The following is a 27070-nucleotide window of genomic DNA, read 5'->3' as shown; positions in this document are numbered from 1 at the left end:
CAGGAAATAAATTGCCACAGGGGCTGGATTAAACCAAGTGGCAGGCCACATTGGGCCCCCAAAACAGACTTTGGACATGCCTGCTCTAGAGCCAGGGGTAAGCTCTGCGACGGGGTAAGCTCCCGATGCTCGGCCCCTGCTCCTACCAACCTTCGAAAGCATGAAGTGCAAGCAGATAAATAGATACCACTCCGGCGGGAAGGTAAATGGTGTTTGCATGCTCTGCTCTGGTTCACCAGAAGCTGCTTAGTCATGCTGGCCACATGACCGGAAGCTGTACGCCGGCTCCCTCAACCAGTAAAGCGAGATGAGCGCCGCAACCCCAGAGTCAGCCACAACTGGACCTAATGGTCAGGGGTCCCTTTACCTAACGATACAGCTACAGGCGTCTCCCCAATTATGCAGGGGTTACGTTCTTGGGTACCGGGCGTAAACGTGAAATCATGTATAGTCAAAACAACATTGGGTTCAGTGGCGGGTGGGACTGAAGAATTTCCCAGATGTCCGCCCCCGTTCCCAACCCCTTTTTATTTTATTTTTATTTTTGCTAAGTGCGTAAAGCTGATTGCACACAAGTTGAATGTGTGTGTGTGTGTGTGTGTGTGTGTGTGTGGAATCCCTGTACTACAAGTCACAACAGAACACTCCTGTTGCAAAAGCCATGGTTTCTAGATCAGGGAACCAGCCATGATCTGACTTAGTGTTATGTCAAACCAGAGCTGATGATTTGTTTTGCTACAGACAAACCATGAGATGTAACAAAGGTTTGCTCTTGGCTTACTGCTTGTGGAGGAGCAAAAAAGCCACAATTTTCACTCTGCGTACTCAGGTGCTTGCTTGTTTACACTTAGCCATGGTTTGCCTTAGCACTGCTTGCAAACCGGGCCATAGTAAACCTTTACATTTCTGATAGGAAAATGTTACCAAACCCCTTAGGTTACTTCTGGAGAAAGAACTGCATCATCTCTCTCGTACAAATAGAACAGCTTCTAGAGATAACAGATATAACTACTTCCACCTACTTCATGACAAAGTGAGGTGCTCACACATTATATACCTTGTTAAGGGTATATAATCTCAAGGCAGCGTGTGATGTCCCTGTGTGGTGTCCCTTCTATTTGGACAATCTTTTCCTCTCTCTCATTCATTCACAGGGATGCTTACAGAGCTCTGATCTGTGGAGAGCTAAAAAATTCTACTGGGCTATGGGGTAGAGCAGAGAAAGCGCTATTGGGCCATACTGGTTTGTTGAGGTAGTGAGGGAGGAGGACAAAGAGAGAGATGTCACAATGCATTCAAAGCTCCTTCCATTGCCTTATTCCTTTCCAGAAGACCTTGACCATATTTACAGCGAAAGCACCAGACGGGAGACAAATCCGTGGACCTTCAAAACTGACTTTGTTTCTTATACTGGTCTACTTTGGATATGTCTCACCTTGAAAAGAATAGAACTCTATTAATTTCCATTCCCAAGCACCCTGCATCTTTTGCCAACAATCCATCAAAAGCCATCACTGCTCCCTTGTCTTAGGTAATAGGAAGAGCCCATATGAAACAGAGCCTATCTAAAATAATCCCTCTCCGCTGTTTAAACATTGACACAATGCTAGGCAGCTCATACCTTTGACATTTCCTGTTTTGATCCCAGTTCCTCACAAGGGTTGCTTAAGGCACCATCGCCTCCCATCTACAAAGCTACTCTCCTTTCACAGGCCTCTGCTGGCAACAGACAGACAAAGAAATCAGATCAAATCTTTACTTAGGGTTATAAGCCAGTTTTGACACAGGCAAAGGCATAGAGCATCAGTTAAGCACAACAGAAGCATCAGTAAATGCATAAAACCATAATAAAAAGCAAGGTGTACATAGAAATTCTGTCTTTGTGCTTTATGTCAAGGTTGCGCTCCTTAAGATGGATTGTCCTCCCGCTATTGTTAACAAAATGGAAATGGTGAAAGAAGATCATTTTTGCTGCACAGTTTGCTCCAATTGTCCTATTTGATACGTGTAAGGAATGTTCTTTTATAGAACTGGTGGTTGATCTTAAATTTTACCACCTTCCTGGGGGTGGGGAGATGATACAATCCCTTAGCTTCACTTCCTTCCTGGGTTTTTATTTTGTCCTACAGGTGCCTTTGATAATGCAGATGTGCCTCTCTCTGTTTCTGACATAGCCTGATAATCTCACTGAAATAGGCCCATTTGGTACATTTGACAGCCTGTTACTGTATTCTATTATCCAACTCAATCCTTAATTCTACACTAGGTGCAAGGCAAGCTATTGACAAAGGCATACAAAGGAGTCAATGAGTCTGTCTGGTGTAAAAACACACAGGCGCACACACACAATCGTTGGGATCTTAATCAATTGGTTATTTTAACCTCACTCACCTTGGGTCACATAGCAAGGATGGAGCTAAAATGACTTAAAATGCAGCCTATGGACAGATTGGGCAATTAGGATTGGTGTGCAAGTTTGGCATGCCAAATGTACCCCTGGGCTCTCTGTTTTCGATATATTAGTCCTACACAGCTACCTTTCTGGAACTGTGGATTGCTTTATTTCAATCAATATGCTGACTGAATAGGTGACAACGCTGGAGATAATCCGATTCTATAAAAAGAACACAAAGGAACACAGACTGCATGAAGTAAATCCCATGTCACCATCATACAGCAGAAGCCAATTTCGAAAGCCTGGTATTCCCTGCTCCCTACGCTTGCTTCTCCATCCATTACATACCTATGGCTCACAACTGCTCTGCCAGTAATTTCATCTCCTGCTCAATTCTACAGAGATCTCAGCCGGCACCAGCCTCCTAGGTGAATTGCCACAACAGCATGATGAAACATCCCAGACTCAGTTACTGCTTGCAGTCCCACAGACCCTTGCACACTCCCTGCCCAATAACACAACTGGACAAGAAAGCAATTTAATCACCAGCTCCCTAGAAAGGAGTCGAAACAGAAAGGGCAAGAAATATGCAAGTGTTGCATCAAGCCAAACCCCGCAGAAGCTGCCTCTTGAGGATTCCACGTTTTTCCTGGGCACATGCATCCCTCCCGTCCCAAAGCTGTTTCTTAATTCCTGCTGTTAACAGAGAAATCTGAGGGCTCCCTTGGACAAAAAACAAGGACACCCGCCAGGAATACCAGAGCAAAACAGCAGCCAGTAGGCTTGGTCTTTACTGAAGACTGTCACAACAGGACTCCCAATTCCTGCAACACTGCCACTAGAAAGAACGGGGGGGGGGGGGGGGAGCTATATTACTTACTACTAGAGCTGTTGCCTGACCAATCAATAATATTACTGTCAATAAATTGATTAGCCAGTCCACTAACTCTGCAGATGAACAACACACTAAGCATGAAACACAAAGCACGCTTTCTTTTAAAGAAATGCAGTGCATGTTCTAGCAGGCATCTATTTTCCTTTTAGAAGAAAAATGCTTCTAAAAAGCCACCTCCAATTTTACGAACTGTACTTTTATCTTTTTTAATAAAGACAATCAGATGTTCAATTAACAGGGGTCACATTTTTGAGTGGCCAGCATTTTAACTTGATTACACATTGCAGCCCCGCTTGTTAAAAGACAGGTGGAAGTTTATTTTGAACCCAGGTTTACCAGCTCTGCAGCTGCAATGTGTGCTATTTGGTGTTGTGCATTTCTGTACTCCACATGCTATTAAGGGGAGTCCTTGTTCAAATAACAAACCAGAGGGCCAGGCAGCGTCTGGAGGAGAACCAGAAAACCAAAGGGTGTGCTCATAGCACTGCACACACACACAAAAACCATCCCAAGAATCCAAGATTGCTATATGACAGGCTCCACCTCTGTGCATACAATGAGCATACAGGATAAACCTTTAAACATGCACATATGCCAATGGTTAGCTACCAAACTGAGCAGCAGGCCAGCGCTGAGAAGGGAGTTGATGAGCTACCCCCTCTCACTGTGTATGAATGCCAGAAATTTCATATATGATGCATAAAGGGGTATAATGCGGCCACTCCAAAAATAACTTGCTGACAAAACAAGGATCAACCTACATATGATGGAACAAGCAACTGCTGCTTTAATCTTGTAATGTTTTCCTTTAGATTGCAGTTTGATTCATCATCTGAGATATTGTGCATCATGGTTTTGATGCCTACTTCCTTGGGAGGGTTTTGTCCTGGAAGGTGGCATAGATAGCTAGATATAGATATAGATGGTATAGATATAGATGGTATAGATATAAGTAGAGAGATATATAGCTTCTGGCCACCCCAATCTCCACGGCAGAGTTTGAGATTCCAGGGGTCTTGGCACTTTACCAGTGTCCGTGTTTCCTTTGGGGAAAAGAGGAATAGTGGAGACTTCAGTATCTTTGTGAAATACAGTTTATTTACACATATTTACATCTGAGTCTGGACGGAGAGAGGGTTCCGAGCATCACATCTCACGAGGGCCTCGCTCGTCACGTCAGTGCAGCCCTGGTACAAAGGTAGCCCAAATGTCATCTGTATCTCCACACAGCTTCTCCATGTGTCAGCCTGCATGGCCACTGGCTCCATCCTTCTTTCTGCCCAAAGCCTTTCCTAAAATGCAACCCAAGCCTCATGCAAAAAGGACAATTTTTTCCTGTGGTGACATCATGCCCCCTGTAACCCTGGCAACCTCCCCTTCCCAACTCTGCTATTGTCTTTTGCTAACTAACAAGTAGCTGGGGGAGGGACTCCACCCCCCCTTCTTGTGTGGCACTGAATGTCCCAATGGCTCGCCTTTCGTCAGGGTAATGTCAGTGCCATCATCTGTTTAGTTCTTTCATGGCACCTCTCTCAGCCAATCTCCCGAGAAAGCTGGCTTGACTTATTGTGAAGGCCCTGCTAAATCCATTGAGCCAACGCCACATCCAGTAATTTCAGAGAGTAATTGGGAGAATCTGGCACCCAGAATTTTAGAGGATCCTTGCCCCCTGTAAACCCAGAACAATATAAAATGAACAAGGACAGGATACAATGGGAAAACATAAACTGCATCCTGCCATGAAGGTCACAAAGGAGAACGATAGGAGCAGCCCAGGGGCCTCTCAGCTGGAGTCTTACATCCTTGCAGAGGCAAAGACCTTCCTTCCTCTTGGAATCTCCTAATAAGGCCCTAGAATCAAGACGGACAGGGCTTAAGGACAACATCCTGGCTCGTATGTTCAGCTGCATGAAAGAAGCAATATGTAAACTGGGCAATCCACACCAACACAAATATGTGGAGGCCTGGATTAAGTATCTTCCTCACTTAATAGCAGTAACAGCAGTAAAGGACTGGAAGAGGGAGACTCATGCATATGGACTGTGTGGCATATCCAGCTCATATATGAAATCTCCCCCGCCCCCATGTGACTGCAATAACGTAGTCTCTTTCCAAACCAGGGCAAAGGAAGATGATATTCTGTACAAAAAATAAATGGGGATGGGCACCAGGGGACTGCTGATTTGTGTTGATGACATCCCTGTAGCTATTTATGGGGAAAGGATGTCTCTCAGCATCCAACCCTGCTGTTCTGCTCACGCAACAGACTCCCAATTGTGCAACAGGACTTTCCCTTCCTCTCCTTCCTCCCTGCCCCATAGCCCCGCCCCTGCACCCTCAAAATCTACTTTGGAGGGTTGGGAGTCCCTCTGCCGCCTGAAATTTTGGGAGCATGAAGAGGGAGGAGAGGGAGGGGAAATCCCATGGCGTGAACAAAACTCCACTTGCAAAGCACCAACTACACCCTGTGTGCATATTGACAGATCCACTTGGAAGCAATAGCTTGGACTATCAGACAACCAAATGTTGAAGTTAATTCAGTGCAAGAGGATCTAGGTTTGAAATTACATGAACCTCCAGCTGTTTTCATCCATGCACCATTCCTTCTGGAGATTACCTCTGAGCAGCCTCTCAGTGCAGTCCAGCAATATTTAACTCACTGTTGGACTTCAAACTTCAGGCCTGGAAAGGTATCTAAGCCTGTGTTTTAATAAAGACCTGAAATCATCATCATCCTGTCCAATTTTACTGGACTTGCCATGGGCTCAAGAACATTTACTGAAGCAGGGATTTGTATACGAGCTTGAAAGAGAACGATCAAGTCACTTATATTTAATTTTTAAAAACCTTTAACCACATTTATAACAATAAAAAGTAAAGTGAATAAAAGGTGAAGTAAACCAGAAGTGATTTTGACATTTCAGCCCTGAGAGATGCGTCATTGTGCAATGTTAGAAAGGAATGGGACAACTGAAAAAGTGTTAAAGATGTTATCTTTTTACTTCAGTCCTTTCTTGCCAGTATGTAGATGCAGACATCTGTGCAGCCTGACAACTGTATTGTGTTTCAGCTGAGACCCTCGAAGCCTGATGAAAAACCTGGGAGAGCCTTGCATATGGTGTCTAATAAATGCAAAACCTAGTTCAACTCAAGTTTGGCTGATTTCTCTGGCAAGCTTGTTGGGGCTTAAAAAAAGAAGCTAATGTACAATTTATTTTAACTGTTTTTTTTTTATTTTAAGGAAGGAGCGTTTCAGAAAAGTGAGTTCGAATCGTTTTATGTCAATAAACAACTCTCCCAACCACCTACCCACTCCCACCATCCCACAGCTTGAAAGAATCTCAGCTGCTCTGTGTAATCCTCCAAACATGTTTACTAAAAATAACATCCACAGATTGCAGTATAGAATCATAGAACTCTAGAGTTGGAAGGGACCCTGAGGATCATCTAGTCCAAAGCAGCAATGTGCAGTTGTCCCATATTGGGATCGAACCTGCAATCTTGGCATTATCAGCACCACACTTTAACCAACTCGGCTACCCAGTAGGCATGTCTTGAACAGCAACATCTTCTGGAAACAAAGAGAAATCCTTGACTGCCTTTATTCTATAAACCACAGCCCACAGAACAGGAATGCTGCCTGCTGACAAGTAAGCATCAAAAAGCACACGGGATCTTGGAACCATGCAAAGTTAACAGCTTTGAAAACCAGCCTTCTGCAATTTTAAATATTTTCTCATGTGCCAATTTGCAATATAACTGAAAGGCCACACGAGGGCACCCTCCCCACACAATGAGCGGGCAAAACAGTGTGCACTGCACTAAATTGGAGAGCTGTGGCTTCAGTCACATTTTATTGATAAAGTGTAAATCTTCACCCTAGAAAATCAGCCTTGCAGTTTGTCACAGAATGGTAAGTTGTATAAGATCTAGATTTTGAAGCGCAGGAACAGGAAGACATGGCAAGCCACTCCTGCACAACAGCACTAGAGGAAAGCAGAGAGAAAAATCAGCCTGGCAATTTATAATCTTGGCAACCTAAAATACATGGATAGTAGCACAGCCAGCCTAAGCTCCAAGACTATATCCAGGGTACTGAAGCACACAACTGAGCTCCTCTTTCATCCATCTTTCAGACAGGTAAAAGTTGTCTTGGATATACAGGTGACGACCATTTCGTGCCAGGGTTCTGTTCCCAGCCCCTGTGTGCATCAGCAAAGCCCATATAAATGTGCCCTGTCCCCATTCTGCCCTGCCAGCCATTCAGTCCCCATTCTGTCTTCTTCCAGGTCCAAATGGACCAATGCGTTGGCAACTGCATGTCAATTGGACACGGCTAAAACGGTCGCTGCCTGTAGATAACATCAAACAGAGGTGCCCCCAAACTGAAAGCAGCAACTTGCTGTAAGGCGATGTTGTCAGCCAGCTAAAAGCTATTCCTTACATGACATGAATACTAATAAAAAAGACAGGTACATACATTCAGATCCATATTTAAGTAACATCCTGGTCATCAAAGCAACTTATACCACGGCTTGCAACTACACCTCCATTGCAGCGGGTATCTCAAAACAAGCAGGGTCTACCATCTCAATGACCAAATGGGATCTCATATGTAGCGACTACTGTCAACGCATGTCACCACAGTTGGACAGCTAGTGGAATCCAGGGCCTTCACCTCTGAGGCGCAAAAGAATAGACTGTAATCCTATACACACTTAAGCAGCAGCAAGTCACAGTGAACTCAGTAGGACTTCTGAGTAGACATAAAATAAAATCACACTGCTGAGAGTAGTAGAGTGAACGCCCCTCAGCAGGGGCAAAAACCGGACAAATAGTTGTTCTACAACTGGATAATCTTGCTCCTTGATTACTCCGTAAAAGGAGAAAAGGAACATAAACTCACCTGTTTTCATTAACCAGGAACATGGAGCCAACATTCTCCACCAGGGCTTCACTGATGGGTGAGAGGCAGAATGGAGAAGAGAAGGCATCAGAGTCCGAGTCAAATGTGCTGTCCCTGCTGACATCATCGGCAGACAACTCCAAAGAGCCCTCGTCGTCCTCTCCAGTCTCCAGGTGGGTCTCCAGCCCTTCTTCCACTGACTCCTCCAACTGGTTGTGCTCCTCCAGAGAACTGATTGTCGATAAGATACCTGAGTCACTGTGGGCAGGCTGAGCCGAGCTGTGGGTGCTGTCCGTTGCCAAGCAACCCTGGGACAGCTTCTCCCCTTCCTCCGAAGGGCAGCTGACGTGAGCCACATCCCTAACCAGCTGCGACACGGTCAGAACGTCTTCTTCATCCTTTGGGGTCACAGCTCGCTTCTGCTCAGAGGGGGAAGCCTGCATAGTGGCGCCAAAACCCTGAGTATGGCGGTTACGCTTGCGGGGGGCCTTGCGGACCGGGGAGCTCTCTGGTGTAATGTAGCGGAGGGCCTCTTCGTCCTGTCTCTGAATTCGGGAATTTGGGACCCAGGCCAAGATAAGCGTGGTTCCAAGCAGCTCATCTTTCTCCATGTACAGGCACAAATAGCCTACGAAAGAACACAGTGCCCCAGAGTTACAACCAAGCCCCAACTTCATGAATGGCAGGTATCCTGAAAGGGTGCTGAGCACTCCAGTTTCCTGCTACCACTGGGACTCCTCCCATCACTCACTTGCCTCTTGAGCAGCTCTCTCCTAAGCCCAACATCTTCCTCCTCCCCTAACCAAACCCAATTGCTTCATCCACTGGAGCAATGTTTGGTTGACTGAGCATCGTTCTTGACTGCATTTTACTTTCCAGCTAGTATCTACAATAGCTCGGTTTGGGATCCAACAGGGCATTAGAGGCAAAAACATAGCCAACTCAATCAGCACATCCAAGTCATTTTTACACCTGCTAGCGGGAACACCAGAGCATGCCTCTGGCCAACTGCAACCCAAAGTATAAGTCCTAGAAAATCAAAATGGGAAAGGCCACCATTTGATTATGGGTTATCTGCCTTGATTACAAAAGGTCCAAGGTTCTATCCCTGATGGGAAAAGCTCCTGCCTGAAACCCTGGAGAGTTGCTGCCATGCAGAGTAGACAATATTGAGATGGACAGACCACTGACTCTGACTTGGTATTAAGGCAACTTCCTAAGATCATCACTTACTCCTCCAGAGCTCATGTCAGGCTGGAATCTAGTTGAATTTCAGGATGCTCCTAAAGCAGGGGTGGGGCAAACGTTGTTTAATCATACTACCCCCCTCAAAAAAAAAAAATCCCTATTAGTGTGGGGTAGGGAGTAGAAAAGGATTGGCTCCTTTATTACGCTGTTTTCTTCTTGCCCCAGCATAGTTACCAGCAGCTTTTGGGAGGAATGAGAAGAGATGCAATTTTAACTGGGAAAAAGACTGTGGTGGAAAAGGGGAAGCTCCCCTTGTTTTTTAAGCTTTTAACAAATATTGGGAATTCCAATCTTGCATCCTGTGCAGTTTAGCCCTAAGAGGAGGATATATTTTTTTTAAAAAAAAAAAAACCTATTAATTCGCCACCACAGACATTCTGATGTGTTACGTAAGAAATAATAAAACATTAGGAAGATGAGAAGGGAAGAACAAGGAATACAGTGGTGCCCCGCAAGACGAACGCCTCGCAAGACGGAAAACTCGCTAGACGAAAGGGTTTTCCGTTTTGGAGGCGCTTCGCAAAACGAATTTCGCTATGGGGTTGCTTCGCAAGACGAAAATGTCTTGCGAGTTCCTGTGGGGTTTTTTCCCTCCCCCCCTTTTCCTAAGCCGCTTATCAGCTGATCCGCTGATAAGCCGCTGAACAGCTGATCGCTGAAAGCCGCTAAACCGCTAATAGCGCTAATCCGCTAAGCTGACAATGGGCTTGCTTCACAAGACAAAAAAACCGCTATACGAAGAGCCTCACGGAACGGATTAATTTCGTCTTGCGAGGCACCACTGTATCAAGTGGACCCTCCATAGCAACTTTGAAACAGGATTGAGAATAAGAGGTAAGAAGTCAAGGGAGAGGTTTTATGGAGCAATTAATGCTTACTGAGAGACTCTTCTGTGCACAAAGTGTATCCCATAGAACTTTCCTTAACATTAAGTCCAGCATCAAAGTTCAAGGTGCTGATACTACTGTGCAAAGCCTTATACTGCCTGGGACCACGATACAGAAAATATCATCTCACCCTGTGTATACGCAACTAATGACGATGCTCTGCAGGAGTAGCAGAGCCTTCTACAAACACCATCTCATCATGAGATTCATTCCATACAATGTAGGAGACTTTAGTGTTACGGCACCCACCTTCTGGAATTCCATTACCTGTCAGACAGATGCTATCTCTATGAACTTTTTGGCACCTGTTGAAGACTTTCCTCTTCCAACAAATCTTTCAAGTGGATATTTTTATCCCAATATTGAACCCGAAACTACATTTAATAGCTGTTTCATTATTGAAGCTTTTATTGTTAAATTGCTTCAAGATTGTTCATGGGGAGAGACTCGTAAACAAAATGAGATAAACCAACGCAACAAACCTATGTCTCCAGCCTGCCCTCACCTGGGTGATGCTCCACGATGCCTTGCAGCATCTCAGGTGGGTGGACACAGACATTGTTCTTGGAGTAGATAATACCCCCATCCAAGACGGAAGACGAGCCGCCACCGCTGCTGCTGCTGCTGGCATTTAAGGTCAGGAGGTCAGATGCTTTCGAAGAGGCACGTCGGAGGAGTCTTCCCAGAGACATTGCCAAGGGAGTGTTTCCATTCTCTGTTGACTCCACTTAAGCACCTAATTCAGACAGTCAAGTCTGCCCAGGGGAAAAGGAGAGAAAGTGTCAGAAAGAGAACAACAACAGGTAGAATGGACAGAAAGACACATACTGCTTGCCTTCATGCAAAAGGAGGTGAAACCTTGAGTGCAGTAATGACACTGTCTCAGTCACATGAGATTAGTGGGGGGAAATAATACAATACTTGAGAGAATAAGAAAGTCTTTGTTAAAAAACAAACAAACCCCACTCCAACACAGTTTAGGCAACTACTACTAGAAAAATGAGCTGTGGACCACAAAAGTGTATGCTGCCACAGCAGATTGGTTAAATATTTGTGGGACCACAAGGCTTACAGTTTGTTTTCTTGCAACACCAGAAATGGAACCTGTAATTTGGAGTTTCTTTTTTCTCATTCCAAAGTATTAAAAATAAATGATACTGGATTCTAAATTCACAGCTTTTGGTCACAGATTTCCAGTGTCACTTTTAACACTATAGTGGTACCTCGGGTTAAGTACTTAATTCGTTCCGGAGGTCCGTTCTTAACCTGAAACTGTTCTTAACCTGAAGCACCACTTTAGCTAATGGGGCCTCCTGCTGTTGCCGTGCTGCCGGAGCACGATTTCTGTTCTCATCCTGAGGCTAAGTTCTTAACCTGAAGCACTATTTCTGGGTTAGCGGAATCTGTAACCTGAAGCGTATGTAACCTGAAGCATATGTAACCCGAGGTACCACTGTAGAGTTCTTGTCTGCAGTTCAACAGAGAGATGAGGTGGCCCAGAAAAAATGAGGGAACACCCCCTCCCAAAAAACCCCATCCTCTTTCCCTCTCCATACCACCTTAATATGTAACAACAGAGGGACTTTCTTCAAGAGCTATGCAATCACATTTTGGAACAGAAGCTGTCTGAAAAGGAGGATGAATTTTAGCTGAGAACGCACCAGGTATTGTCAATAAGCATTTCTGCCATCCTCACTTATTTCCTTTGGATCTCTGCAGAGTGATGTTGGGAACACCTTGCCCAGGAGTGCAATTTGGGAACTGCTGTGGCTATTGTTTCTTTTGTAGCATAGTGACAAGCCTCTGTATACATAGCCTCTGACTCCTCTTGAAAATGGCGCTTGTCCAGCAACACATTCCTGTCATCACCAGTTTCAGATATGAACTGGCTCCAAAGGTCCACCAGAAAAAAACAAGCCAAGGGAAAACTGACCCCACTCAAAGCCTCCCCTCCAAGCACAGTTGTTCCTTTTTAGTCAGTACTCTTTGTTCCCAGGGTCAGCTTAACCCGGTCTGGTTTCTATGGTCCCTGTAACAACACCTGGATATACCAGGTGAGGCATCCCCTGCAATGCCAGATTCAAGTGCTTTTAGTCTGTGCATGAAAAGACAGGTAGAAAATGAAAGAAAGAGAAATATCAGGAAGCAAGCCTAGATCAAACCTTACTGTGTGCCTGTCCCCCTAAATAATTAACAGGAAAGCAGACTGGGGGGAAATGCATGCATAAGCTAACACATGCAGATACAGGAGAGAGACAGTCAGAGATGCACAAAGGAGAGATGGAAGGAGGAAACAAAAAAAGGCAGATGCACTAATAGCAACAGACCTAAAAATCACACTATATAAAAGCCAAGAAGCTATTTATACACACAAATAGTTCACTTTCTATCTGTTCTTAAAATTATGGCTTTCCCTCCTTCCTTCTAGAACATCTCCCTTTGCACCTTCTGCCAACCCCATTACCTAGAGAACATGGGCTTTCCTTTCCTCCACTGCAGCAGCATGTATGTACCATGGGAGGGGAGGCAGGACATACTTCTCCTCTAGTATTAAAGCAGAGGCAGTACAGTGCTGGGCAGGGAGGACAGCCTCCTCCTTCCCTAGTGGTATGATCTCCACACACAGAGAGAATGTGTTCATCTGCCTGCTGATATGTATGCATGCTACATGTGTCGTCTGTGTGTGTACTGTATATGCATGAATGCAGTTGTGATATGTATGTGTGCAAACATGAAAATGAACATACAGTGGCCATGCCAACCACCGGCATGCACCTCCAATGCGGTCCTCAGGCCAAAACAGGTTAGCCACTCCTGAATTAAAGCCTATTCCATCTGTGCCATGCACCTGGCACTACAATGGCTGCAGCACTTCCTTACTAGGGTTCAAGTGAGGAAGCATGTTAAGGAACTACACGGATTTGAGAGTAATTTGCCAGAGGGCAGCTCTTAAGATGCTGGTTTTCAGAAAGTGCATCCCATCATCCTTATGGAGGAGTATATTCCTTAAACATTCTGATAAGGTGACCCGGTTATTTCACCAAGACATCTTTGAAATTTCACATCCTACTCTCCACTACTGCCAAACACACACTTCCAGGTCAAACCAGGCTCAAAAGCTCTTGATCCATGTATATCTCTTGTCTCACTGAAAAACGCAGACAAAACGAAGATGCTCACACTTCTGAGGAGAGGAGCAAAACTGCTTGCAGCCATGTTGTTCCCCTGTATTGTGCAGCAAGCCTTGTGTATTGTTGAGCTTGTGTGACAGTGTATGATGTAGTAGCATCTTACTGGCAGAGTCAGGGAGCAGCAGATGCATCCACGGGGAGGGGGGGGGAATGCAAAGGCAGCATTTTCTCTGGAAGAAAGAGGTGGGGGGGGGGGAATCTGGCCTGCTCAGGCACAAACTCACATGTTTTCCCAGCTATTTTCTCCAGGGGCCTGAAGCAGCAGTAGATTGACCCCCTTATGGAATGAAAAGCAGCCCCGCATTATCACCAGCTTTTGCTGAGCAAAAGCAAAGCAGCTGTTGAACATGAAAAAGGATTTTTTTTTGTTTTTTGCCCACGATGAGGATCTAAAAGCAAAGAAACATGCCACCTAATCCTACACTGAACTTGATCTCTCTTGCTACACACAAAGGGTGTTGTTCAACAGGCATAAGAACCTTTGAATGACAGTGCTTGGGAAACCCAAGACAGAATATGACATGAACACTACATTTCAGAGAACACAGGGCTTATCAGGCCGGGAGGAGAAAAGTGGTTGCATCAACTCCAAGCCATTAGGGCCACAGATAAGCAGTAGTGCACCTGCTTTTCCTGCAGAAGGTCCCAGGTTCAGTCTGGTCTCTCTAGTTTGGGCAGGTGAAAGACCCCTGTCTGAAACCCTGGTGAGCTGCTGCCTGCTACAGTAGACCAGCCTTCCCAGCCTGGTGCTTTTCAGACATGATGGACTCCATCTCCCATTAGTCCAAAAAAGCATAGCTTAATGGCCATGGGTGATGAGAGTTGCAGTCCACCAACATCTGGAGGCCGGAGAAAACTAGTACAGGCAACATGGAGCTAAGTAAACCAATGGTCCGACTCTGTGTAAAGCAGATTCCTGTGCTCCTATGAATGTATCGGTGGGCACAGCATGGTTGCTCTGCTTCTATAGTTAATGCCACTGCATCCCAGCAATGCATAACCTTCTTTCCACATGGCTCAGACGTGCATCATGTTTACAAAACACAGAAGCAACGTACCGTATTTTTCCGTGTATAAGACTTAAAAAAATAGTAAAAAACCTAGGGTTGTCTTGTACAGAACATGGGCATCTGGAGGGATTTTTTAAATATTTAAGCATATATCCGGGATTTTGGCTTGGGCGGGCTGAGGCAGTTCCTGCTGCTGCCTCCTGAAGCGCTCGCTGGCTCGACCACCGGAGCGAGAGCAGCTGCCACTGCAAACTGCCTCCTCCTCCTCATTTTATTTGTATGCTGCCTTTCCATAGTTAAAAACAATGCTCAAGCCGACTTACAAGATGACAAGATTTACATAATTTTAAAAAGTCATAAACAATAAATAAACCACATCTAAAAAAATACACAACCAAGTGGAAAACAATTTCCACATGAATCAAAATCTAAAATTAAGAATGCAGCATTAATATCACAGCTGCCTCTCCTTGCTCTTTCCTCTTTTTCCGCTTCCCCTCTCAAACTCCCACCCTGCCCCCAGCCCACTCACCACCTTCCTCAGCTCAGTTTGCTTGACGGCCTAGCCTGGCCCACAGTGGGCGCTGCCTTCCACTGCCTCTTCCTTGGTATTCTGCTTGGGAGACTCCTTCCCCACGCTTCCCTGCAGCAGCAGCAGCTGCCACTGAGGGGGAGCATGCTGTGCCCCAACCGCTGCCTTTGATTCTGCACCACGGAGCAGCACTGCATGCGCACCTCATGCTGGAAACTTTGAGGGTGATCGCGCCAAAAAAGATCAACAACTTGCTGCCACCCCTCATCCAGATTTTCACTTCTGGTTTAGGGTTTTGTTTTCTTAATTTTGGGTTCAAATAAACAGGGGTCATCACATACATGGAGGCATCTTATACATGGAAAAGTATGGTACAGCGGTACCTCGGGTTACATACGCTTCAGGTTACATATGCTTCAGGTTACAGACTCAACTAACCCAGAAATATTACCTCGGGTTAAGAACTTTGCTTCAAGATGGGAACAGAAATCGTGCTCCGGTGGCGGGCGGCAGTGGGAGGCCCCATTAGCTAAAGTGGTACCTCAGGTTAAGAACAGTTTCAGGTTAAGAACGGACCTCCGGAACGAATTAAGTTCTTAACCTGAGGTACCACTGTATTCTCTTTTGGGAGGTGCACAGCATGTCAACAATGTAAGTGCACACAGTTCACCTGAACTGTGTAGGAGGAACCCCAGAGTAACATGGAAGCGACCGCACTGCTCCAAGTAATGCGCATAGCATGCCTACATTGCAGGTTCTGAGGACAGACATATTCTTGGGGCATATTCCCAAGTAAACATGATGCAAGGCCTTGATGCAGACAGGAGATTAGTGCTGTGGCATCACTCTCTAAAACAATTCCTGTTTTAAATCACGTAGTGCAGAAATTTCAGGTTTGGAGAGTCCAGTTCCTCATGTTTGGAAACAGCAAGCAATTTGTGAAGCTGGCCCTTCAGTGCTCTCCCCCACCTGTGATGCAATCATGTGCGGTGAAATAAAATCCCAGCTGCCTTAAAAAATAATAATTGCTCATGCCCTATTAATTTCCTCCCACACTCAGCTGCTGCTGCTACTGCTGAACACCTGTGCTGCAGCCCACAGCGTACTTCCAGTCAGCTACTGGCTACTTTCATGGGCAATGCCCCTGGAGGCAGGCAGCAACTGGATAACGCCCAGTAGGCCTTCTCATCAGCAAAGAAGTGCCTGGGCCAGCAGAAACAGTTGGCTGCTTTCTTCTAAGGCCCATCCCTTTTGAACAAACAGTCGAAGATCCTGTTGGCAGGGCTGCTCACTTGCTCCGGCTGCACGTTTCTTCTTTATCAGAAAGAGGAATGGCTTTTGGGAATGGTCTGGCTGGGAGGGAGGATTTCTTATTGAAGACTTGGCACAGCTACAAGAACCCAGTAATGTTTGAAAGGCATGCAAGGCAGCATGCTCCCTGCAGCAAAGCACTGAAGATTTATGCAACGCCCCAGCCAACTATGGGAAAGTCAGAAGGGGGGGGATGGGAAATGGGAAATATAGATATGCACAGCTCTTCTTAAAATTTCCCCATTACAAAATTAGCACAGAAACAAAGAACAGTAAGAGAAAAGATAAAAAGGACTGTGAAAAGCACGGGGGGCAGATGGGTATAAGCAGAAGATTCAATCGCACACAAAGAATTAATATTGCAAACCAATTTATTTTGCAGTTCTCTAATCAAGACGAAGGAGTGTGGCCATACCATTAAAATTACACAATAGAAATTACTGCAGGAGTGCAGAGGTCCCAAGAGCTGCCATGGAATCGAAAGGCATATTCAGAAGAGGGAGCTGTATTTGATTAAGAGTTTTGCTACAAGCCAAGTGTGCAGAAGAATGGTCCCGTATCAAATATGGATGCAGCAGGAACTGGGATGCCTGGCTTCATTGCTGGTTGCGAGGGGAGGGGGACTTAACAAGTTACATACAAGAACTTTTGAGTTCTTACTGTAACTGCAACGAAAGCGTAGTCGGTGCTTCCTCTAACATCACGTGCAAGAAAATGAAGAACCTAAAACTCAAGTATGCAATACACTTCCTTCTTTAGTTATTTGTTTCCTTAAAAAAAACAACCACACAAATATTTATATCCTGCATTTTCAGCAAATGGCTTTCCAGGCATCCAAGGGATACAATTTAAAACACGATGAAATCCAGGTAGCTTATCAACAGCAAATGCACAAAAGACTAAACAAAACAAGCAGCAGTGGAAAGCAACCTGTAAAATCATAGCAAAAAGGGCAAAGTATGACTGCTCATAACAATGAGAGGATAAAACAGTTTTTAACCTGTTGCCAATAAGTAAGAGCTCATTTGGGAAGATATTCCATAGATATAGCACCACCACAAAAAAGCCCTGTTCCTCAATAGATAGCTGCCTGACCTTCAAAGATGGGAAGGTCCCAATATGAAGACCTCAGCTAACAGGTAGGTTCATACAGAAGAAAATGGTCTTCTAGATATCCTGACACCAATGTGCTTTGAACTTTAAAGGTCAAAAACAGCACTTTGAATTACATCCCATATACACCAGAAGCTAGTGTAGATGTTTAAGGACTAGTAATATTACGGCTGGATCATTCAAGTTTCCCAAGACTTTTTCCTCCCCCCCCCCAAATCAGCTTTACATATAAGGAATTACAGTAATCCAACTAACTATTCAACTCTAACCATATCTACTCAGAAATAAGTGCTACTGAATTCAATGGGGCTTATTCCCATGTAAGTGGGTTTAGGATTGCAGCCAAAGACATTACTAAAACAAGGGGCAACCATGGCAATTTCATCTCTTTCAAGTAGTCACTGTTTCTGAATTCACAAAGTACTTTGCTATATTTGCAAGGCAAACAAAAAAAAAAGGGGGAGGGAGGGAGAGAAAACACGACAATGGAAAGCATCAGTGCCAAGGAGGAGACTATATTTCTTGGGGGGGGGGGGCGGCGAGTCTTACTTCCAAGGAACTGTTAAAACAATGTGCACTCCCATCTGGGACGGTATCTGGAAGATCCTAACCCCTGCACGCCTTCAGTCCCTGCCCTCAGCTAATCAAGTTTCTGACGGGGCAAATCCAAATATTGACTATTGCTATTTGCAAAGTGTAACTGTATTGTTGCAAGGGAAGAAACAGCTGCAGAATTTCAATTAGTATTTACGCAGCACTTTATGGGTGCTCAGCAATGCACTTGACATACATTATCTTGCGGTAACCCCTGCAACGACCCTGCAAGGTAGGGCAGCCCTGCTATTCCCATGCTGCAGATGGGGAGATGGGTCTCCTAGTGAGTTTGTGACTGGGATGAAATTAGAACCAGAGACTGAATTGTAGCTCAGTCTCCACACTGGCTTTAGTCCAGTGGTCCAGATCCACCACCACCCCTTTAATACTGTGCACCACACAACTTAGGGGAGGTTTTCTGGAAACAGCAGCATGAGTAAGCGCTACTCACCTCTCTTGCCCAAGAGAGTGCCAAAGCCGTGCAAAGGACTGTGCTTCGCCTGGCATCGATCACAGCAGCTACAACTCATTGTACAGTGTCACCTGTAAAATGGGATCAGAAGTTACCTACTTCACAAGGGTGGTTGCAAGACTGAACACAGATTATAATGTACTTTGTGAAGTAAAGGATGAAAGAAACCTTCTTAATATATATTATCTCTGGTGCACAATAACTGGTGGTTATTCACTCCAGAGGAAGTTTAAACATGGACAATCTCTCTCAAGATAATCTACAGACCTCTTAGAGAAGGGATGCCCAAACGTTTCTGAGCACAATTCAAAGTGTTGGTGCTGACCTTTAAAGCCCTAAACAGCCTCGGTCCTGTATACCTGAAGGACTGTCTCTACCCCCATCGTTCAGCCCGGACACTGAGGTCCAACGCCTAGGGCCTTCTGGCAGTTCTCTCACTGCGAGAAGAGAGGTTACAGGGAACCAGGCAGAGGGCCTTCTCGGTAGTGGCGCCTGCCCTGTGGAACGCCCTCCCAGCAGATGTAAAATAGTTGATTATTGCCTTGACCTTTAAAAGACAACTGAAGGCAGCCCTATTTAGGGAAGTTTTTAATGTCTGATGCTGTATTGTTTTTAATATTCAGTTGGAAGCCGCCCTGAGTGGCTGGGGAAACCCAGGCAGATGAGTGGGGTATAAATAATAAATTATTTATTATTATTATTATTATTATTATTATTATTATTATTATTATTATTATTACTAAAGAGGGGCAGATTTGATGAAGTGAACATGCATGAGGGCTGATCAAAGTTGCTGAGGATTGAACTTGTTGAGCTTTATTAAGGATTTGACCCCAATAAATAAACTGCCACACGGGCTGGATGAAACCGGCCACAGGGCCAGATGAGGACCCCCAAATGGACTTTGGACATGCCTGTCTTAGAACATCTCTAAGAGAGTTCTCTTATAACCATTGGGCAGAAGATCAAGTTACCAAATAAATAAATAAATAAATAAGTACCGTATTTTTTGCACCATAACACTCACTTTTTTCTTCCTAAAAAGTAAGGGGAAATGTCTGTGCGTGTTATGGAGGGAATGCCTATGAGTGGTATGCCTACGGATTTTCTCCTCTAAAAACTATGTGCGTGTTATGGTCGGGTGTGTGTTATAGAGCGAAAAATACGGTAAGTAAGTAAGTAAGCAAGCAGATATCCAAGAGTCCTTTTGAGGCATACCAGACAAGCCTCTTGAGAAGAATATTCCCCCAAGGGATTTCTGCTTCTTAGGAGCACACCCTGAGGAGCTGAGCACAATAGCTTCTCAATCACCCATTTACAAAACGTAACATATTCTAGACCAGCTACAGTGCTCTGGCACAGCAGTGAACGTACACCTCACAGCCCAGAATCGTGTACAAATAAATGACTCAAAGAAATGAGTAAGTCCTTTAAAAGAATGAGCTCACTGGAAGCTGATTAAATCATGTTTTAAGGAAGGAACGTTATCAACTTTTGCTCTGCTAAGTAAACTTCCTTGTTAGGTCAGGCCTGAGCTCTTACGCAAGAAGATCAGCACAGCGCTTCTCCTCAGCTCAGCTCTCATTATCTGGTCCAAGCAGCGCCATCAGCTTACCTACCACTTGACAAACCTTCCACATCACTTCAGCACCGTGGTTGTCAAGCTGTGTTCTATGAAATCCTGGAGCTTCCTGGACGCTTATCAGGGCTTTCTAGAACATTAAGATTCCTTACAAAGTTGGCTTATGCATCATTACCAATCTTGCCCTGAAATGTGCAGCTGTAAAGAAGGTTGGGGCGATTTTTCCTTCACTCAGGATGATGGCAAGGCCCAAGAAGTCTGACCAGTTACCACCAAATGAATGTGTTCTGGGGTGAAACATCTTTCCCAATACACAGGGGTTCTGGGCAGATACCCAAAGGCACATAGATTTGGAAAAGGTTTTATGAAAGTACAAACTTTAAAAACACTGCCTTAAAATGTCCACAGCAACAAAACTCACATACTTTTATTTTCAAAACTACCCAGGGATATATACCAGTGTTCCATTTTTCTGTAAGGTGCTATTCCACAATTAGGTTCATGCAACTATTAAACAGCCACCAATATTACAACCACAATACTGGTGACAGTCTTTCTGACATCCTCAGCTTGAAAACAACTTTGAATGCCTGGTTTGCTAACTTTAATGGAACACAGCACCCCACCTCATCCAGACTATCTCTACTCTTTGCCTCCTGTTGGATTCTTGACTCCTGCTCCTGTGAGATCTCTGTGATGTTTCCTAACTGCTTGTTTGCTTGCTTCTGCCTGGTGGCTCAAACCTCCAAAAACCACTGTAATCTTGGCAGAAAGTATGAGGAAGCTTCCTCCCACCTAGAACATTCACTGGACAAGTTGTCCTGGAATCGTGTGCTTGTGTGTGTGTGTAGCAATCTCTGTCCAACTCCTGTCCTGTACCTCAGCTGGTCTTGGCCTTTTCCTTAACTTCATTCCCAACTCTTAAAACCACCAACATCCTTCCTCTACTTAAAAGTTAATTGGGGATTGCTTAAGTATACAGTACCACTTCTTGGTCTTCCGAGTCAAAAGCCTTTGCTCATCTCCTACTCACCAAACCACCATCTCATTTGATCTCGTGATTACTGGCCTGTGTGCAAAGCGAGAGACAAACTCCTATAACGTGTACGTCAAAGACTAATCTGTGCTAAAGCCTCAGCCCAGCCCTGGTATTTACAGGTGCATTCCTAGGGGCCTAACTCCTCTGCTCAGCGTAAGGAGGTTCTCTGATGTTCCAAATCTACACGCCACATGCTACAGCCCTGTAATCATCAACAACTATGTTGCAGCTGTGGTTCCAGCTCAACTGAAATCCTCTTGCAACTTTGCATTGCTCCTTGCCAAAAAACCTTTTTTAAACCATCACCTAAACTCAAAGGACTTTGCTGCCAGCCTTTTCCCTTTAACATACTAGCAAGCATGGTTTTATATCTACCCAATTTTACACTGTACTTTTGGCACAGGCTAGTCATGCTTGTTTTTAAAACCTTCCTTCCTGACACATCACCCCTTCAAACTACTTCCCTAGTGGGATTTTTTTGTGCATGTCTTAGTAACAGGAAGAGCAACTCTGTCTTTTAACACCTTCTCCACCATCAACTGTACTTTAAGACTTATTTTAAATAATAGCTTACTTAGAAGTTATTATTTCAAGTATATGGACAACGAAAGAACCATTCCAATTCCTAGTGCCAAGTCTATACTTACTGTAGAATGTTATGTACTGCATGAATAGGAGAGAATGGCTCCCAGTGAATTTGTTCCCCTTTCCAAAGGGAACTGCCTTCCAAGAGAATGCATGCATGACCAAAAGACTATTAGCTTGTTAGACATACGTTGCTGTAACTTTTTATTTTGTGAACCACCCTGAGACCCCCGGGTATAGGCAATATAAATTCAATTAATAAAATATTAAAAAAATAAACTTCATTGGTAATATCCTGAATGCATTGAAACACCTCAATTACTGTGTTATTTAAACATAGAAGTTTGGAGAAGGAAGAAATACAGCGATAACTCAGGTTACATACGCTTCAGGTTACATACACTTCAGGTTACACACTCCGCTAACCCAGAAATAGTGCTTCAGGTTAAGAACTTTGCTTCAGGATAAGAACAGAAATTGGACTCTGGCGGCGTGGCGGCAGCAGGAGGCCCCATTAGCTAAAGTGGTGCTTCAGGTTAAGAACAGTTTCAGGTTAAGTACGGACCTCCAGAATGAATTAAATACTTAACCTGAGGTACCACTGTAACTACACATGGGACATGACTACACAAAAATCGAATTATACTAGGTAGAAAGGAGAGACTATGTCTCTTATTATGCTTGTGGCCTTTTATGCTCTGAGCCTGGGGACTCAACTGTACTGTACATTGGTATTGACCCTATATGCTATGAGATCCATACTTTATGGCCTCCCGGGCTAATATGAATTATTCATTGTATTCAGGTTGTCGGGAGAAAAGGAAAGACACAACCTCTTCCACTGCTGGCAGAAGCTCTGTAAATTAAAAAGTGAGCAGAATGGTCTGCTCATCAATAGCCTGATCCTATGCAGTTAAGCATGCCCAATTCTACACAGGATTAATAGGCTACCATTCCACATAAATGAGACGCGGGTGGCGTTGTGGGTTAAACCACAGAGCCTAGGACTTGCCGATCAGAAGGTCGGTGGTTCGAATCCTTGCGATGGGGTGAGCTCCCGTTGCTCGGTCCCTGCTCCTGCCAACCTAGCAGTTCGAAAGCACATCAAAGTGCAAGTAGATAAATAGGTACTGCTCCGGCAGGAAGGTAAACAGCATTTCCGTACGCTGCTCTGGTTCGCCACATGACCCGGAAACTGTACGCCTGCTCCCTCGGCCAATAAAGCGAGATGAGTGCCGCAACCCCAGAGTCGGTCACGACAGGACCTAATGGTCAGGGGTCCCTTTACCTTTTTTATTCCACATAAGGGCTCTCCCTGCCCCACCCCACCCCAATCATGACATTTACATATTGACACAACTGCCAAGGCAAGCTTTTAAAATAAGCATAACACAAAACATGAGGATCACCTAGCAGGATCTTCATCAGGCATGCTACATATGTCTTCTTAGAAACTGATTGCTGCTACATCCTGCTAAATAACTAGTGAGTAAAGGTTCCAATTTCACCACTGTGTTCCAGGAAGGTGGGGATTGGGGCGGGGGGGGGGGAGAGATCGTGTCTAACTCACAGCTTTTCTGCACCAGAATACCATGTATTGTGTGTCATTCCCCACCCTTTCCCTGCCAAGATGAATTATTTCTAAGTGTTAATCAGTGAAAGAAGAATGCCACATACAAATGCAACTGAGGAACTTGGCATACCAGCCCAGGGTAATCTAGTGTGACTGAAGAGGTACATTAAAAAACAAGAAAAAAACCATTCATTCCTCTGCCAGTCACATAACAGAAGGATATGCTTAATGCACTGCAAAAAAGACATATGAACCATAGTACATATAAATAGATGTACCTAGGAGAGTTACCCCAAAGGAAAGCATGTTCCCCATGTATTCATCATAAGCCTTCTACAGTGACATACACTCGTCTCCTTCCTCTTCAGACTACATTTCCCTTGTCTAGAGCACTATGGTGTGCAGCTTTCAAATACCCAATGGCCAATCCCTGCTCACAATACCAGGCTCTCTTCAGTTCCCTGCCTCGCTAGTATAACAACTGGCTTCTCTGCACATATAACCTCAGGGTCAACCCCTAGTGTCTATACAGCCACTTAGATACCAGTGTCAAAACAGATGCGCCCTGAGCAGGTAACCTACAAGAGGATGGAGACCACCCCCTAAGGGCCAACCCCCGAGAGATGAAGCTCCTTCTCAGAATCAACCCATCGCGACCTCGCCTCCTCCAGCACCGCAATACATCCCATTCACCCCGCTCACCCACCGCAGGGCCTGAATGAAGACCCCACCCCAAAATCGAACCGGCTCCCCACCTCCCACAAGCTATTATTTCCCAGGGAATACACACCTCGAGCAAAGACCGCGAGAGCAGCCTCGCCCACGCCCCCCAAAGCCCAGCAGGGCAAATTCTCACCCAGAGGCCACCGCCGCTGCCGCCTCCTAAATCCTCGCCGCGCGAGAGGAGGGTCTGCGGGAAGGTAGGCGCGGCTACCCTTAGGCACTCCCACCCTATCTGCCTAGCCCTGCCCACAGAGCCTTCCTTCCCGGATCCGCTCCGGGCTTAGAGGATAGAAAGAGCAAATACTTAGGCCGGCAGAAGGGCATCGCGTGGAGACGGGGGACTTTTGTCCTATGTCCGGTTTTCAGGGACGTGCTGCGTTCGCATCCTGGAAAAGCTTTGCTGCACAATATACGCAACCTTTTCCCCGCTCCCGTTCCCCGCCTCTGCATCTCTGCCGCAAGAGCCAGAAGCTTCAGTGTAAAGAGCAGACTGAAGTGGACTTTCTCGTCCTGGGCCATTTATTTATTTATTTTTAAAAATGAGTAACATACTCTGTAGACACTACGCTGTCCTTTGAAAAACCTAAGAATGATTAACAGCACTGGGCTGCAAAAACAAGGATGCATGAGAAAATAAGCGCCTTCAGCAACCCAAAATTATAAGAGGTTTTATAGAAAATGACAAATTGGATTTTTTTTTGTATTATATTTCTTCCATATTCAAAGTTATATTTGAGAAACACACACACATTATAAAGTTCCACCTTAAATTACACAGCAGTTGAGCATTTTAAAAAAAACCTACTGCATGAACTTAAATACATTCAGTGTGATTGCCTTAGCCAGGGTTTCATGCTTCTCGTTCTGCAGTCTGCTCAGAATAATAGTGATAATACATGGTGAACTGTTAGTTAAAGGTTGCACTAAAAAGTTAATCTATACACATCTCTTTGGACTACAGCATAGCTGCATCTCCTAGAGATTACGCTTTTGAATACTATGCAACTAGATTTCATGTCCTCTATTTTGAGTATATCTTTATTGGAAAACTTGTATTTCTGTTCCATACTATTCAGTGCTCATGCTGTGACTGAGTTATTCCAGAATTCTTCTTTTTTTAACCCAAGTATATATCTAGAAATACGCATGTGCAACTTATACCTGGGAAATTGAATCTGCAGAAAATTGAGTTAGTATCCTCTGACCACCACTTTGTATGTTAATAATACTCAGCAATTCCAAACCTGTTAATATAAACATTTTTGTTTGAGCATCAGAAGTGAAAGGAAACTCGATTCCATGATATGCTGTTGAGTCGCAGCAAACCAGAGGGACTGTGCATAACTAAATCCAGTACAGTGGTACCTCGGGTTAAGTACTTAATTCGTTCCGGAGGTCCGTTCTTAACCTGAAACTGTTCTTAACCTGAAGCACCACTTTAGCTAATGGGGCCTCCTGCTGTTGCCGCGCCGCCGGAGCACAATTTCTGTTCTCATCCTGAAGCAAAGTTCTTAAACTGAAGCACTATTTCTGAGTTAGCGGAGTCTGTAACCTGAAGCGTATGTAACCTGAAGCGTATGTAACCCGAGCTACCACTGTAGTTGGCAAGAGATGATTCTTTAATATTTGGACAATGTAGAAATACTATGTGTGCTTAGTATGTGCTTCTATGCTGAAACACAATATGCCCCAGAGCAGCTGCATCAGCAACTACCCTGCATTCTTTTTATTTGGAAAAAGTACTACCTCAAAATCAGGAATAGATTGTGGATTATTTATTAGCTACCTCCACACCTCACAATAGTCACACATTAGTAAACAAGGCAAGTTCCAAAACAAGGCACATCAATTATGCATAAGCTGTGATGCTGAATTCTATGAAACACGAGGCATTAAAACCTCCACTGACCCCTGTTAGAAAATGGTCAGCATAGATGATCAAGCTGATAATAGGCTCATGTTTTTATTGTAACTTTCGTCCATCTTGCAAGTGTCTCCCTGAAGCCAGATGTGTATAGCTGTCCAGAAACTCCATTAGTCCAAATATGTCCTGGGGCAGAGGAAACAGTATTTTAAAGCAGCATGGACTTCATGTAGCAGTTCAATGAGTTACAGTTGAAGTCAGATGTCTGGACTGCAACTGGTAGTGAAATCGGCAACTCAGCATTAGATGTGTTGTAATACAGAGAAAGTGCAGGCCGAAAGAAGAGCCCAAAGTTCTGCAATCAGATTCTTGACTGTGGGTGTTTTATCGTAGCAGTGACAACTGCATTCTCCACTGGATAAGCTAACGTTACTTGACCCAAGTTGACTAATTGGGAATCAGCGACAGCCCTCCTCCAAAAAGGGGGTTTGGATGCAAGCATTTCCATCGCCATTGCTCTGTCACACCTGCAGCAAATGAATCAAGGTCAAATTCCACTGGTTAATCCAAGTTCTCCTAAAGGAAGTTCAAGAGGAACCTTATTTAGCAAAATAAAAATAAAAAATAAAAAATTCCAAAGGTGCTTCTTCAGCCTCCAGGGTTCTTTTGAGAAGCAGTTTGACAAACTGTTCCCATCACAAAACGTGCCTATGCAAATCCTCCACTTCCAGCTGCCACATGTCCCTGTGCAGGGGGTTGCCTGAAAGGTCCGTCATCTTCACAGCTCGGATGGTGGGCTCTGGGCTGCAAGACACCACCAGGCCCATCACCATCACATACTTCCCGGCGCTGAGGCAAGGCCGCCCCTTGGGGATCTTCTCCACGCCCTGAGCCACGAAAGGGCCGCTGTCGTCCCGCAGCCGCACCGTCGAGCCACCTTCCTCCACGGCCAGCACCGTGCCCTGAAGCCACACCAGCGACACGGCGAGAGCGGGGCGCCGGTATTCCTCCCGGTCCAGCAGCCACGGGCCGCCAGGGACCCGGCGGCATCGCCTCAGGTGCGCGGCCAGGACCTTCACAGGCGGCGGCGGCGGCGAATGCGCGAGGCGAGAGTCTTCCGACATGGCCCTGCCTTCTTTCCCGCCAATTT

At 45.0% G+C, this 27070-nt stretch overlaps 2 protein-coding genes across 9 annotated transcripts in view; both read right to left on the bottom strand.

The window, feature by feature from the left end:
* Positions 1 to 24379, bottom strand: part of TBC1D16 (TBC1 domain family member 16) — a 52822-nt gene extending 28443 nt beyond the window's left edge. For 2 of the 8 annotated variants that reach the window (XM_081899629.1, XM_081899633.1), the window contains exons 1-5: positions 24124 to 24271; positions 18534 to 18625; positions 10837 to 11086; positions 8197 to 8824; positions 7169 to 7276 (exon numbers count right to left, since the gene is read on the bottom strand). In XM_081899629.1, coding sequence (XP_081755755.1) covers positions 7169 to 7276; positions 8197 to 8824; positions 10837 to 11023 — 923 coding nt within the window. In that variant the 5' untranslated portion in view covers positions 11024 to 11086; positions 18534 to 18625; positions 24124 to 24271. Of the gene's footprint in view, positions 1 to 7168; positions 7277 to 8196; positions 8825 to 10836; positions 11087 to 18533; positions 18626 to 24039; positions 24059 to 24123; positions 24296 to 24360 lie in introns of those variants that run through there. The other 6 variants (XM_081899634.1, XM_081899635.1, XR_014165309.1 and 3 more) reach the window with 5 other exon arrangements.
* A 1437-nt stretch (positions 24380 to 25816) lies between these two features.
* Positions 25817 to 27054, bottom strand: RMI2 (RecQ mediated genome instability 2). The gene has a single exon (XM_081899957.1). It carries the CDS (start codon positions 27042 to 27044, stop codon positions 26616 to 26618), a length of 429 nt encoding a protein of 142 aa, XP_081756083.1. The 5' UTR covers positions 27045 to 27054; the 3' UTR covers positions 25817 to 26615.
* Between the last annotated feature and the right edge of the window lie 16 nt (positions 27055 to 27070).

Source organism: Podarcis melisellensis, assembly GCF_964234715.1.
Source record: "Podarcis melisellensis genome assembly, chromosome: 2".
NCBI classification, from domain to species: Eukaryota; Metazoa; Chordata; class Lepidosauria; order Squamata; family Lacertidae; genus Podarcis; species Podarcis melisellensis.
Note: the sequence above shows the minus strand (reverse complement) of the source record. Positions and strands in the feature narration are given on the sequence as shown.

What these genes read in the sequence shown, in the direction of transcription:
- RMI2 (XM_081899957.1), bottom strand. Translation starts at nt 27,044, where the DNA reads ATGTCGGAAGACTCTCGCCTCGCGCATTCGCCGCCGCCGCCGCCTGTG.